The sequence below is a fragment of the Acinonyx jubatus genome, chromosome F2, assembly GCF_027475565.1.
Source record: "Acinonyx jubatus isolate Ajub_Pintada_27869175 chromosome F2, VMU_Ajub_asm_v1.0, whole genome shotgun sequence".
In the NCBI taxonomy this organism is placed as follows: Eukaryota; Metazoa; Chordata; class Mammalia; order Carnivora; family Felidae; genus Acinonyx; species Acinonyx jubatus.
The window spans coordinates 11,318,095-11,333,492 of record NC_069394.1 but is presented as its reverse complement, the minus strand read 5'-3'; the positions used below and the strand labels follow the sequence as shown (position 1 = coordinate 11,333,492).

General features: G+C 47.9%; 1 protein-coding gene across 5 annotated transcripts in view; it reads right to left on the bottom strand.

Moving 5' to 3' along the window:
• ASAP1 (ArfGAP with SH3 domain, ankyrin repeat and PH domain 1) overlaps positions 1-15,398 on the bottom strand; it is a 340,823-nt gene that overhangs the window by 40,925 nt on the left and 284,500 nt on the right. For all 5 annotated transcript variants that reach the window (XM_053208331.1, XM_053208336.1, XM_053208335.1 and 2 more), the window contains 4 exons: positions 11,026-11,113; positions 8,671-8,719; positions 3,231-3,394; positions 1,559-1,692 (listed from right to left, as the gene is read on the bottom strand). In XM_053208331.1, the coding sequence (XP_053064306.1) occupies positions 1,559-1,692; positions 3,231-3,394; positions 8,671-8,719; positions 11,026-11,113 (435 nt within the window). The remainder of the gene's footprint in view (positions 1-1,558; positions 1,693-3,230; positions 3,395-8,670; positions 8,720-11,025; positions 11,114-15,398) is intronic.

The window sequence follows — 15,398 nt, the reverse complement described above, 5'->3', positions numbered from 1 at the left end:
CCAGTAATTTTTACAAATACAACATGATAAATGCTAGAATAGAATAGGATGTGGTCACACACACACACACACACACACACACACACACACACACACTGAGATTGGACAGCAGGTTCCACATACGAATCTAGGTTAAATGACAGCAATAATTTTTCAAGCTCGATCACACCGCAATTTTAGGTTGAGCAGATTTATTCTTACTGGACAGAGAAGGATGTGGGATTCTCCTTTACATTTGGGGTACACATCAGGATGCTGCAGGAAGCATTTCGCTTCTGGGCTCAAGACCCTTCCAGGAGAATTTGTCCTGAAGGTCTTTTGGTCGTTTGGATAATTCGGGGGACAACGTATAGCTTAAGAAACACTCATGCTATCAGCTCTCTGGGGGGAAAATCTTGGGCTTATCACCTGGCAAGTATTTCAGACTTGGACTCTCCCTGTTTCTGGTTGTCAACTGGTTTAACTACCTTAAGGCGGGAGTGACACCACTTCCACACTAAAGAAGAATGTGTCAAGTATTAGATCGGAGCCTTTCTTCTCTAATCCTGAAGTGAGTCAGGAAGCTGAGCATTAGTATGATACTTCCTCAATCAGGGGCTCACACAACACAGACGTACCGCCATTGCTTAGCGGATGCTCAGAAAGCAAATGCTGCTGGCTGGGTGGCTAAGTGCCTCGACTTCTGGGTCCTTTTCTCCAGACAAGGCTAGTGATAAGCTAGGCTTTCAGATTTTTGAGCCCCAGGCTCCCTCAGGTTCTGTCCAAGAGCATTCTGTACGAAGGGCCCTGTTTTGCTTCAAGCACCTTTACCCTTAGTAAAAAGACTCCCTCACAGTGCAGCCGTGTTCAAATCATGCAAGACAGGGCTTCTGACCAGAAGGCATTATGGGAGACCCCAAGCGGGCCTCCCTTCCTTTACTTGGTGTACTTACTGCAGGGACCAGCAGAGCCTGGACCCAATGAGGGCTCCTGATCTGGGTGACTCGTGATGGGAAGGACAGATTCATTCCACGTAATGAATCTCAGCACCGTCCCTTCGCACCCTATTTCTCCTCACTAGCTGAACAAGTTCGGGGTTAAGGAGCGATGGGCTTTATGGCTGTAGCTAACAGGCCACTCTCACTTCATGGGGACTTACACAAGCTTATGAGCAGTAAAAACAGAAAGACTCTTTAGTCTTTATTTTTATTCACACAGGCCACTGGGTAAAGTGATCATGTGAGTTTAACACCTAATTCCCTTTACTGCTCTTCTAGTGAGTGAATCATATAAAAACTAATTCTGAAAGAAGGCAGCTTTGAAAAAAGCCCATCCCAGAAAAAAAGAGTCAGTTTAGTTGAAGTAATTATAGAAATGCATGATTCACCAGTTCTTCAAAAAGGAAACAGAAACAGTCAACGTTACATACCACAAGATTTACATTTTAAATATCCACGCAAATTCACTAAATGCAGGAACTGGAATTCTCTGTACTCGGCAGAAACAAAAAAAACCTCCAAAGCCACGTATTAAATATATTTACGGCAATATATATTTCCAGGCACAGGTCACTACTTACCAAGAGTTCAGAAGTTCCTAATTTGTCTAGTTCCAAAGACTGAATGCGGGAAATATGAACCCCCATTTCCCTATGGATGCCGGAACATTCTATACAGGTCAAAATGCCCAAGTTTGTTGAAAGCCAGGTGGGTTCTGTGTGGAAAGAACATTTTGAAGACAATGAAACAAACATGATACCTACTTTTAGTGTGCCAACTACAAAGGAAGCTAGAGTAAGAGTAGTGAAACTTGTGAAGAGTTAAAAGGGAAAGATTTAAAGGGAAGAAATGGATGCTTGTGGTTTAGCCTAGGGGCTAACATGAAGCTTACCAGCCTGTCAGAGAGCAAAACGGCTAAGAGACATTCTAAAGAATTTTCTTTCAACCCTAAATTGAAAAAAAAATTAAGTTCTTTATTCTCGTGAAAATGTGAGGAAGCCTTGTCCTGTGAGGCACACGAAACATCCTGGGGAGAGGCACTCCCGCACCACCCGCGTCATCCTCGCCAGTGACGGACGCGGTTCCACAGGTGTGGTTAACCTCCCAGTTACGACACGCATTAACCCATCCTCCTGGTGATAAGACGACCGTAAATACTGAATGTCAGAGGCTGCTTTCACAGACCTCAGCTGTTCCTATGATCCTCAAGGGCCCCACAACAGGGGGAATACGGATTTCCATGTTACTAAAACTTACAGGGTTCGTGCTCTGTGGTAAGCTTCCTTCTGAGTGGTCAGTACCCGGGTACTTATGACTCCTCTGCCATATCCTCGCACACACAGCGTGAGTCACTGTCACACATGCACATGAACACAACAGAAACTGGGAGACTGGTCTCTGAGGTGCTCATGGTGTGTTGTGTAGAGGCCATTTTCATATGGAAAACAATGAGAAAGCGTATCATACGCTTGGGCGTATCACACGTTTGCAACCATGTTCTGATCCCTACTAGATGGGCGAGCCTGGGAGGTAGGTCACTTAACTTCTTGGAGTCCCCTCGTGTTCCCATCTGTAAGACGGTGATGATGCTAGTATCCTGCTCACAGAGCAGCTGTGAGCATTCAGCAAGAGAATATAAGCTAAAACACAACCAGCAGAGTCCTTATCACAATGTTAGCACTGAAGTCATGTCAGCTACCGTCAATACCTACAGAATATAGATGGTCCTTGAAAACAGAAGTTTGGAGGAAGGTGACACCCATGTGACATAGAGGTTAGGGAGGTTCCCCGGAGCGCAGAAAGGAAGGAAAGACAGGTATAATGTGTCGGACGATTTCATTAAGTCCTCATAACAACTGAGGTTTACTGTCCCATCTTGGGACGAGGAAACTGAAGATCAGAACAGTAAAGGCACTCGGCATGAGGATGTCCACACTGTTAAGTGGCAGGCTGGCGATTCAAAACCAGGATGATGGACTCCATGTCTGGTGCTCTCTCCATAGTTCCACAGTGCTCATTTAACCAGTAGCATTTGGGCAGGTGACCATTTGGGGAGAGCAGGTGGGAGTTTTCCAAGCTAAGCAAATGGCATGCATCAAAGCGGCTCAGAATTGGGACCATTCAAGTTGGAAATACATGGTGGGCGTGTGTCTGTGCCCATGAGGAGACAAGGACTTAAATAACGAGCTCATTTTTATTCTACAGGGGGAGAAAGACTGTGTAACAAGCCGGCTCAAGTTTGGGGGCAAATACCTGACGAGCCACAATCGCAGCAGACGTCATTCCCAGGGAGCCGCTGGACGTCCTCAATGATGGCTTTCGTCAGGTCTTCCAGGCTGTTCTCTCCCGTGCTCTGCTCTCCACGGAAGGCCATGGTCAGGGCCTCTTCTTTGCTATTTGTCAATACGGAGATCCATCTGTTGTCGAAAGAAAGAGGAAGGAGACTTAAGAGTGTGGCCGCCGTCTCCTCCTTCCACTGGAAAAAATTTATTTCCGTCAAGAGCTTCCAAAAGAGAATCCGCCCACCCCCCACAGCAATACAGTGAGGAAAAATGAAAGAAATTAAACCCAAAGGGAAGAGAAAGTTAAGAGAACGCAAAGCAACATGCTGGAGAAACCGAGAGACACAAGAGGAGTGGATGAAATGTAAGATCAACACAACGGAGGGCTTGCACGGACGACACAGCACGTGCGTTTCCATCTGGACAGAATGAAGAGGGCCCTGTGTGGGGCCAACCTAATGCGAGGATGAGAAAGAACTGGTGACAAGTGGACACGAGGCAAGAAAGAGTTTTGCAAAAGGCACCTGTGCTCTGGAAGTCCACTGTCGGGGAGGAAACTTAGAAATTGATTTTTTTTAATGTTTATTATTTATTTTTGAGAGAGAGAAGGAAAGCATGATCTGGGAAGGACAGACAGAGGGGGACAGAGGATCCGAAGCAGGCTCCGCGCTGACAGCAGAGAGCCCAACTCAGAGTTCAAATCCACAAACTGTGAGATCATGACCTAAGCCTAAGTCAGATGCTCAACCGATTGAGAGACCCAGGCACCCCTGAAATTAATTGATTTTCATTTTATTTTTTTAGAGAGAGAGCGAGCAAAAGCGGGGGAGAGGGGCAGAGACAGAGAGATAAAGAGAGACAGAATCCCAGGCAGGCTCCACACTCAGCGTGGAAACTGCTGTGGAGCTCAATCCCATGACCCCGGGATCATGACCGGAGCTGAAATCAAGAGTTGGACACTCAACCGACTGAGCTGCCTAGGTGCCCCCAATACCTTTTAAATTAAAGGACATTTTCTCTATCGTTTAGTTTCAAGTTAAAGACTAGAAATTGTTTTCTGAAAAACAATGCAAAACACTGGGCTCAACAACGTGTTAATCAGCGGCACTGGGTGACTGGAGTTTGCACCGTGTCTGCAGAATCTCTGTTTTGCTTTCCTTAAGCGTCGTGATGTTCCGGTTATCTGAAATGCCAGTGTCTACTGTGTGCCGAGGACTGAGGATTTCTGAGATGTAGTCCTCCAGCAAACCTCTGCGTTGAGGGTGACAATATCTTAGAGATGAGGACGCAGAAGCCCGGAGAGGTTTAGGGGCTCACGAGGTCCTCCAGCAGAGACATGCCTGCTGACCCCCCTCCTTCCCAGTGTTCCTTCGTCACACCACGTGTGCCTCCTCACTCAAGAGATCAGGACAAATAAAGAAACAGAGGAGGTGGTAGTGACAAGTAGAAAATACGTATTTTAAGAGCAATGCATTTTCTGGAAGGATAATTCAAATTTGGTGGAACAGACTATGTCTCAAAGGGTCAAGAACCAAAGCAGCTATTTCCGACAATTAAAAAAATAAACTTTTTAAATTATTGTAAAGTAACAGGCATACCAAAAAGTGCAAGACAGAAAATAATGCACAGTTGTGTTCTAAGACTCTAAAGTTGCTTTGAGTTTACAGGATTAATAATGTTGGCGCTGTACCAGAAGCTTTACACATTTTATCTGGAGTCTCAAAGCCTCTGAGCAAAGTCTGTGATCCCCGTCTTTACTGACAAGAAGACTGAGGTGGGTCACACCCGTGAGAATGGCTAAAATGAACAACCCAGGCAACAACGGATGCTGGCGAGGATGTGGAGAAACAGGAACCCTTTTGCACTGCTGGTGGGAACGCAAACCAGTGCAGCCACTCTGGAAAACAGTGTGGAGGTTCCTCAAAAAATTAAAAAGAGAACCACCCTACGACCCAGCAATGGCACTACTAGGTATTTACCCAAAGGATACAAAAACGCTGATTTGAAGGGCACGCCCATCCCGATGTTTACAACAGCGCTGTCAACAGTAGCCAAAGTATGGAAAGAGCCCAAATATCCATCGACTGATGAATGGATGAGGAAGATGTGGTGTATATATACATACAAGGGGATGTTACTCGGCAACTTAAAAGAATGAAATCTTGCCATTTGCAGCAATGTGGAGGGAACCAGTGTTTTATGCTAAGCAAAATAAGTCAATCAGAGAAATTCAGATATCATAGGATTTCACTCATATGTGGAATTTGAGAAACTCAACAGATGAACACAGGGAAAGGGAAGGCAAAATAAGATGAAAACAGAGAGGGGGGAAAACCAGAAGAGACTGTTAAATATAGAGAACAAACTGAGGGCTGCTGGAGGGGAGGTGGGGGGCATGGGCTAGATGGGTGATGGGCATTACGGAGGGCACTTGTTGGGATAAGCACTGGGTTTCCCATGTAGGAGATGAATCACTGTGTTCTACTCCTGAAGCCAAGACTACACTGTCTGTTAACTAACTTGAATTTAAACAAACAAACAAACAATAAACAATCTGTAAAAAAAAGAAAGAAAGAAAGAAGACTGAGGGGCTGATCAGGCTCAAGGTCAAACGGCCACTAGGGGGCGAAGGCTGGACCAGAAGTCCTCAGCCTGACTTGAAACAGACGGGGAGCTGCTTTCTCTGGTGCCCACCTCCTCCCTCGGTGAGAATGCAGCTCTACGTTTAATTTCCCCGGACACTTTGCATGAGAAAGAAACTCGAGGGTGCAGCCAAACTGTTTCTATGCAGCTTGCAGGTAAATGAGGACCCAAGCCCGGGGGTGTATGCTCCCTCCACCGTTACCTCCCTCGTCACTCAAAGCAAAGCCCCCTTCTGCCACCTCCAGCCCCAGGGAAGGCCAAGTGCGGCACCTGCCCGATGGGCTCAGCAAGCCTTTCACTGAAGGGCGTTCGGTCTCACGGGTAAGAAGCCTATACACCTCTTTGCCCAAACTGGGGACTGAATTCTCTGGAAGTCACAGAAAAAATACAATAGTAATGGCTTGGGTTTGAGGACAAAGAAGCAGCAGATGCGTTCCCTGCCTCACATAAATCTCCCATTTCGGGGTTTGGAGAAGGGAAAAAAGGAGGAAAGAGTGAAACATGAGAAGGGGAAATAATATTCCAAGGTGGTTTTGGAATTCTGGCTAGGAAATTCTTAATGGCACACGTGTCAGGAGTGCCCATACATGTGACCGCCTGCTGTACCTTTTCCAGCAGGAACCAGTGACACCTGTCACAGCCAGCGATGCTCACCTGCTCGCACCACCTTTCACTGCTACCTTCCAACAAAGGCCTTAACCAGGCACCTACTGTTGGTCCCATGTCTTAATAAAGGAGGGGGATGAAGTTCCCAGAAGTAAACCAAGCGATGCCACCCAAGTCAAGGCAAACGTGATGGTCTGGATTCCTCGACGCTCTCACCTTTGAGTGACCTCTCATCACACAGTGTGGTGAACTGGAAACTGCACGGGCCAGCAGGGCCAGCATTGCAATCACATTTCTACCATTTTGTTTTGAGCCCTTAAACAAGTCACTTAACCTCACTTGATTTGTTAAATCATCTGCAAAACGGGCACAATTAAGCCAACCTTGTGACTGAAAAGATGAGCGATACCGTAGGCGAGCCCCCGCTCGCCCACAGTGAGCACCTATACTGCGGGCAAGGAGACACCTGCGGTAGGCCGAAGGACTCCCTTCCCCAACTTGCCCAGAAGACCCCTGGGCTACTGGGACTGTGACCATGGGTGCGCTGCCTTTTAGTGCCCTCGTTTTCAAAGGAGGGAGAGCAGTGTCTGCCTCCCGGGGCTGTGAGGAGTAACAGAGCCCGACACGCACGACGTGCAGGGCGATCTCAATAAATACGACCTCCGTGAGTCTGAGGGTGGAAGGCCTCCCTCCCGGCCTCTCCTGGTGTTACTTCTCGTCTAGCCGCTCTCAGCTAGCCAACCCCATGATCAGCCACATCCCTTGCTTCCTTTCTATTCCTTCCCATCGCTTCCAGGCCAGGGGAGCGTGCATGTGGAGCGCAGAGTATCTATAACCCTCTGGCACCTTCATGAGCCGTTCACACAGCTTTCCTCCTAGGAGGCCATTGTCTCGGAGCCACACTCCCAAGAACCCAAGGGGGTGCGTGCTCCCATGTGTGCCACAGCACACCGCCCTTCTCTTCCAGCAGAGGTCGAGTTTCTTCGGGCAGGGGGCTCTGCCTAACTTAGCGCTATATTCTCTGTGCTTTACACAGTTTTTGGCCTGGAGCTGGCATTCAGTGAATCTTCAGATGAATGAACGGGATAAAGACTTTTCTCCTCTTCCTTAATCTCTCCTACCTTCTCTCTCAGTGCCCGCCCACCCTCCCGCCCCTTTTTGCTCTGTTTCTTCCAACTGTACATCTTTTCGACCCATTCTTTATTCTTTCTGATCCTTTATCATTTCTCCTGAAATGGGGAAAGAGTGGAATTCTTCATAGGAGGAGGAGAGCAAGGAAGGCAGAGGGAGAGAGAAAAGGAGTAAGTGTAAGGAGAAATGGGGGTGAACAGAATTCTGTGGCTCTCCAGAAATCACTAAGGAAGGAAAATAGCATTTACTGTGTGTTCCAACGGGACGGGTCTTTGAAAATGTGAATGCTACCAAAAGGTTTAACTCCCAGCTTTAACGCAAACATCCTCTCTCCCAAGCAGCTGAGGATATAATGGCCCCACACTGCTTTTTTCAGCCCTGGCAGGTGGCAGGCTACAGGAAGGAAGACGGAATGAGGTAGCCTGGGACCAGGGAGAACATGACGAAAGGGGGTGGGGACCTGGCCGAGGCTGCATCCCTGGGTCAGGTGAGGCAGGAGCCCAACCCAGGGGCGTGTGACACCAAAGCCCGTTCCCCCCACGACACGAGGCTCCTGAGCCACGCTCACCCCCGGGAACCACCTGCCTGTCCTGTTCCCGCAGGGCCAGGCTCTCCTGCTCCCCTCAGGTAACAGCCAAGCACCCGGCAGACTGGTTCAGCACCGGGTGACGTGCAGGCGATGTGATTAAAGGTGAGTAAGGCACGGTCCTTGCCCTGGGGAGCTCTCAGTCCGTAAAGGGCTCAGACCGAACCCGAGGCTCATCAAGGAGTGTGAGCAGGCCCAGGGGTGACGGAAGGAACAGAGCCCCTGAGTGGTGAGGCCTGAGCCGAATCCTGAAGGGAGCGTGGGAGTCCACTGAGCTCCCGGACAGAGAGCGGGGTGACAGGTGGAGGGCCACGGGTGAGACGCGAGTGTGCGGAGCCACGAGGAGAGGTTCTCGGTAATAAAAAGGAGACTTCAAGGTACGTGGTACAGGAGAGAGGTGCCTGTTCGGTTCAGGACCCCGGGCCATTATATCAGAACTACTTACGCTACATAATCCTGCTCATCCTCTGCCTGGAAGTGATACGTCCTATTATCTACAACACAAAACAGAAAAAGAGCCAGACTTTAGAAAGCAGAACACCTGCAGGTATAATGTAAATTATAAAAAGTTTCTGGAGAAAAAAAAACAACACCATAAAAGTAAAATCTTAGTATAATTTGTTTTTACACCATTTTGATTTAGCAGTTACACAATTCACTTTGTCGGTATTGTTTTTCTGAAGTGCAAGAGTAATACAATAAAATAACTGCAAATACCTGGTATCGGGCACTTTTTGTGAAAAAGAAAAATGGGCAGGGGGAGAGATCCCATGTGATCAAAGTGGATTTCAGTGACCAGCTGGTCAACTGGAGACTGCTGGCTGCCAGTTCAATATTTTACTTGTCATTTTAAATTTGCCTTTTACTGTTTCTTTTTAAAAAAAAAAATCGTTTTCTTCACTGATCCCTAACTCACAGGGCAGCCCCTACAAGTAGGCATACATTGACCCAGGTTGCTCCCTGGCTGAATCAGGCTTCAGGGAGGTAGGGCTTCAACCCTGCTCGAGAGGCACCTTCAAGCTGCTACCCTGGTAAGGAGGGAACAGCCTAACCTGGATAGTTTGGGCAGGCGTATGCAATGGACACTCTTTCTTAAAATGCAGGATTTGCTAGACTGCTTCAACATAGGTCCAACTAACCTTTCTGTACTAACCAGTCACTTGCTTCGTGACTGCTCCAGGTCAAGTACTCACACCCTGTATCTCCTTGCAGGTCAAGTACTCACACCCTGTATCTCCTTGAGAGAGAGACAGAGAATGTGTTTGTCCAAGAACACGCCATGCGTGGTTGAGCCCAAGAACCCTGGCTGAGAAATCTTGCTTTACTTCTGTGTGACCTTGGGTAAATCACTGAATGTCTCTGAGCCTCAGTTTTCTCTTCTATAAAACAGGAGATTAATAGAGCTTTTGTGAGGATCAGCCATAATGTCTCTAAGGCCCCTGGCACATACCAGATGTTCGGTAACGGATGACTATTATTAATAAGCTACAGGCTCTCAAGTCTAGGATTTCTTGGCTTTTTGGGGTCATAACTCCCACTGTTCATATTTCTTTCTCCTCAATAGTCTGAGAAATTTCTTGGTCCTAAAAATCATGGGGACTCTGAACTTTAATAGATGCTGCATAATCCAGCTTGGATCTAAAGGGTCTCACGACGGATTGAGCCTTTTGGGTTGAAACTGTTTTGGGGCTTCTATTCACACAACTCCATCAGAGGATTTCAAGGGGGCAGATAAGTATTTCTGTGCTGTGCACACAGATTGTGCACTTGAGCTGGTGGACAGCCCCACAGGGCTCTAGAGAGAAGGGAGAATACTGAAGGTTAATATGTAGGATTTCATAATACTGGTGAGTCACTATCGGTCCTACTGTCCTCTTCCCTTATAAAGAGGTGTCCCTTCAGTGACCACGGGGGTCCGTCAGTGCAACCATGGGACCAGGGTTAAGCACAGGGAGCTGGTCTAGAGGAAAACAACCTTACCCCACTCTCTGCAAACCATGAAGATGCAGTGTCGTCCATTTGGGAGGTTGGAAGGCAATTTTTCTTGGAAGCAAGATGATTTTTAAGAGTCCTGTTTTGCAGGGACAAAACTCTGGGCAGGTCCGCTGTAGGGTTATAGGGGCACACCTGCACTCCCAAGTCTATGCCAGAGATTTTTCTGTTTTTTTTTTTTTTTAACGTTTATTTATTTTGAGACAGAGAGAGAGTGAGAGCAAAGGGAGAGGCAGAGAGACAGAGGAGAGAAAATCCCAAGCAGGCTCTGTGCCGTCAGCACATCAGTGCACAGTCCAACTCAGGGCTCGATCTCACGCACCGTGAGATCATGACCTGAGCTGAGATCATGACCTGAGCTGAGATCAAGAGTTGGACGCTTAACCAACCGAGCCACCCAGGCGCCCCATGCCAGAGATTCTTAACCACAGGTACACATCAGAATCACCTGGGACTTCTTAAAAATATTTATGTCTGGGCTTCACAGCAAAGACTGTGATTCAGCAGATCTAGGAGAGAAATAGGAATGCACTTAGAAGAATCTCTCCAAGCGCATAAAACTGTGGGCTCATGGTCAAGAACTGGTCTAGTTTAATGTACAGATCTCGATATGAATCCACTGGGGGTCAGATCTGACCCTGTTATGCCTCCCCCCCCCCCCCCCGCGGGTGGGCTCAGTGTCAATGTAGCAACGTGCCCGTGCGGGAGCGCCAGGGGCCCTGCCTGGGAAAGCTGCTGTTTGCACGCCCGGAGATGGAGATGTATGTCAGAAGCCACACACACCGACCCGGAGAGAAAAAGGACTCACGTGATATCAGGTCAAAAGACTTCTTGTCCTCGGCGTTTGGTTTCACTTGGCAGGTGAGGAGGTTCAGCTTAGCGGGTTGCCTGTTAGACTAGAACAAGAAGTGAGGAAGTTACACGTTGCATTGTCTTCCCACCTGCAGGGTCCGTGGCCTGCGGGGCAGACGGGCAGCTTCATGCAGCGCGTGTGGTGAAGTTTTATTTACCCCGTTAGAATTGTGAGTCTCGTTAAAGAAGGACAAAGATCTTAGGTGGCCTGACAAATGTCTTTGCAATGTACATGCATATCCTGGTGATTAATCAGAATGGAACCAGGATCATCCGCCTCCCTTTCAACGAAGAGTGGGCACGCTCCATGGAAATGCACCTTTCTGAACTTACACGTACCCGAGCACGAACAGTCGGCACTCTCCGTACTGTATCTTACTGTGAAATGTAGAGGACTCCAAATGACCCCAGGAATCAGTCATCCCAAACCTGATGTCTCAGGTACCCACACATTTTGGTTGTAATGCAAAATTTAGTACTTCTCTCAAAAGCGCAAAGACAATTGACCTGTGAGACACTGCTTAACGAGACATTGTTTAATGAGCTCCAAAATCTTGGAGAGAGGGAAAATATAGTAAGGATTTCATATCATTTGTCAGCAAATCTCTTGGTCACACACATCATTCATTCAGGCCCTGCAGTATTTAGAGAGTCATGCTAATTTAGGCTTTGCCTACATGGAGTCTTGTTACAGAATCACCCTGGTCAAAACTCATTCTTGCCCTCCTGTATTTGTCCAAGGTCACATGTTGGCCAACGGCTGATGCCAGATGTCTGCTTCCTGCAGGCGCTGACCAAGGAGGGAAGTGTCTGAGAGCCCCCAGGCTGGGCTTTGCTCGAACACAAGCCTGCTGAAGTAAACAATGGAACTCTAGTCCTGTATACCTGCCTCCATTCTTGTGATTCTGAAAATCCCCACACCAGGACCATTTACACCCAAGGAACTTGAGTTTTTGGGGAAAACGGAGCGGGAGAGGATAGGAAAAGGTCACACGTCAGTGACCCAATCGAAGCCCCGAACAACAGAGATGGCACATGATTAAGACAATTTCAATGACACATTACCTCTCTCATTCTTAATAGTGGACACTGGACAATTAATTTGTTTACCTTCCTGAGCTCACTGAACAATTTGTGAGATTCTCCTCTCTCTGTGATTTCAATGAGTTTAGACACAGAAATTAATGCCACTTGTCCTAAAAGATCTGTTCCAAAAGGAAGCTGTCTGGGGGAGGAAGTGACAGACCCCGAGGGACTTCATGTTGCCTGCATGTAAATTTGACTCAGGCGTGGAAACCAGCAGTGAAGTCCTTCGCAGGATGGTTCTGCCTAAGAGGAAACAGCACTTGGGAAAGGGTTCCCGCACTACAGAACTGGTTGCCAAACTCAGGATGGGGAGGCGGGGGTTTGTAGGCCTGCAAATTTTTCTTAGAATGCACCTGGCTTGTGGGTTGCTAAAGGCCTCAGCCTCCAAATCCTCGGCTGCAGCCACGCCCAGGCCCAGCCCAACTGCGGAGGGAACTGTCGGTCCCACATCTCATCCTTCTGGATGTTGGCGAGATGGCTGGAGTCCCACATGAATGACGATCACATGTGACAGCTTGAACAGGTAGCGATCCCAGTTCACTGTGAGACTCTCCATAGAATACTGGGTTCCAATTTGGCATCCACATTTAAAGGATGGAGAAAAGCTTAGGAAAGACCAGGAGATGATTAAAGGAGTGGAAAATGGGCACTTTGAAGATCGGTTAAAGGCACTATTTAGTCCCAAGGAAAGAAGGCTGGGGAGGGATTTAATAACCATCCTCAAGAACATGAAAGGTTGTTATGGGGGAAGGCTGAACAGCTGTTTTCCATTTGCATGAACGAAGAAGAAATATACTCAAATTGTAGAAGATCTGAGCCAGACATAAGGAAGAACTTCCCAAGCTTAAGGTGATTATGTATAATAAGAGGTTTCAGGTTTCTTACCCTAAAGTTGAGAAATCTCTTGGAAAAATTTAAGATTTTTTAAAGTTTATGTTTTCTGTTTTTGAGACAGAGAGAGCGACAGAGCGAGAGGGAGCACGCGCAAGTGCTCACAAGCAGGGGCAGAGAGAAGGAGAGACAGAATACCAAGCAGGCTCCACGCCATCAGCACACAGCCCGATGTGGGGCTCGAACTCACAAACCATGACATCATGGCCTGAGCTGAGGTCAAGAGCTAGACGCTTAAATGACTGTGTCACCCAGGCACCCCCAAAATTTAAAAAATTTTAAGACACCATTCACATATGAATGTAGCAGAGAATTCTCTGTAGCAGACAGTGTAGATGATTTTCTCTCCCCAAATCTATGTTACTCCAGTATTTCTGAACAACCTGACCAACAGATACAATCAAGTAACAGATACATTTTCAGAAAGAAAAAAAGTAACATTAACTGGATTCAGAAAAGTTAAACATGCCATTCACCTCTCATTTCTAAGCATGGACCACCTCCAAGTTCACTACCAGAAAGCTCCTGATGATAAGCGTTCTATACAGTGTAAGTCCTTCCATGGTTGGCCCACAACTCCAGTGATGATGGCGTATGGTATTTATTCCCTCGGAATTCTGTCAAGTCTACTGCACTGACACGTGTCACATCAGCACGCACTTCATTTGACACAGGTCCATCTTGCCTACATAAAGGGTTCTTCCCCTAAATGCCAGTGAGACATCTGACAAATGACCTATTTCTCCAAATGTGAGTTTGAGGATCAAAGAACACAATTTTTCACTGGTGAAGCAGTCAACATAGCCAGTACTGAGCCCCCAGATACCAGAGCAGAGTGGTATGCTCAGCCAAAGTCCGCAGACCAAGGCCCTAGAAGGCTCAGGAATCAGTAGGGTAACCCACATTTGTATAACTTTCCAAAATTTCAAAGCACTTTCTTGACATTAGTACTAATTTATAGGTATATTGATTAAAGAAGGTATAATCTTGCTGGCATTTGGCAGACTAAAATCAAAGACTAAATGACTTGCCCTGGGCTACATCACTGGGTACAGTTTAGGAAATGCTTTCATATTGTTTAAGGAAAGGAAAGGAAAACTCAGAGCGAAGAAAGCATGTACTTATCGAGTCCTTACTGGTGAGGATTCCCACCGCACTCAGAATAAACACCACACACAGTCTGCACCTCAACTCCAATACTGCCTCCTGGCTCCTTTGGACCAGCTCCTGCCACCTGCCTGCGGCTCCCTCTGCTGGGCGGTGAGGGCACTGGCCTCCCTCCCGTGATGCACACACCCTGTGGCCCTCCCAGATCTCCAGGCTCTGTCCTTCCCTCCAGGGCTCTCAAAATCAGCACTTCCTCAGAGGCGGCTTTCCTGGCCTGACGACCCTCCAGCGACTTTCCATCCCCTTTACACCTGCTCTATCGTCTTCCTGTCTCTGATTACTCCTTATTTCCTTCTTTTTTCCCACTGAGGGCACACACGTTTCTATTTTGTTCACTAAAATGTGCCTGGCATACAGCAGGCACTCAATAAGCGTTTCCGAAATGAATGAAAGCATTCCAGTTGCCTTACCTACACTATCTCGTGTACTCCCACCTGTGAGGGAAGCCACTAGTTTCTTATACTAAGTAACATGAAGAAACGGAGGCACACAGACGTTAACTCATGTTCCTAAAATCTCCCAGTAAGGAGACAGCAGAGCCTGGAGCTGAACCCCGGTCTGAGGGGACTAAAGCCCCGCTCCTCCTCCCGGCTCCACCAAGCAGCACAGGCCTGGAAAGACGCGACGCGGAATCGCTCAGGAAAGGGTAGAAGCCCCAGTGCATGATGGAACGTCTCCTTCTAAGAAGAGTAAGGGCTAGAAACAAACAGAGCGAGGGTGCCCAAGGTTCACTTTTACTTCGGTATCTTCTCAGGTCATCGGATTCTCCCCCGGTTACTTTCGTAACTGAGGAGAAATTTTAGAAGCCTATTTGATACACCTGTTCACTTACTTGGCCCAACAGTTATTAAGCCTCTGCAACATCCCAAGCACGCGAGAACACTCGGTCTGCGCCATCAAGCAGCTATGGGAAACGGACCGAGGCACGGATCTGGAATGTGTGCGGAGCCTGGGAGCGGGGGGTGGGGGTGGGGTGGGAGGGCTGAGTGGGGAGTCCTCCAGAGAGGCAGCCTCAGCCCTGGCGAGGGCCCAGAGGGGGAATCTGAACAGGGGTGGGGTGGGGGAGGGAGGACAGTGAGGAGGAGCCGGTGCAGGCAGTGGGGGTTAAGAGGAGACCAAGGCAGAAGTGATGCCCCCTGCGGAGGCGCTAAGGAGTTCATATCCGCGCCTCTGTGGCTCGGACAG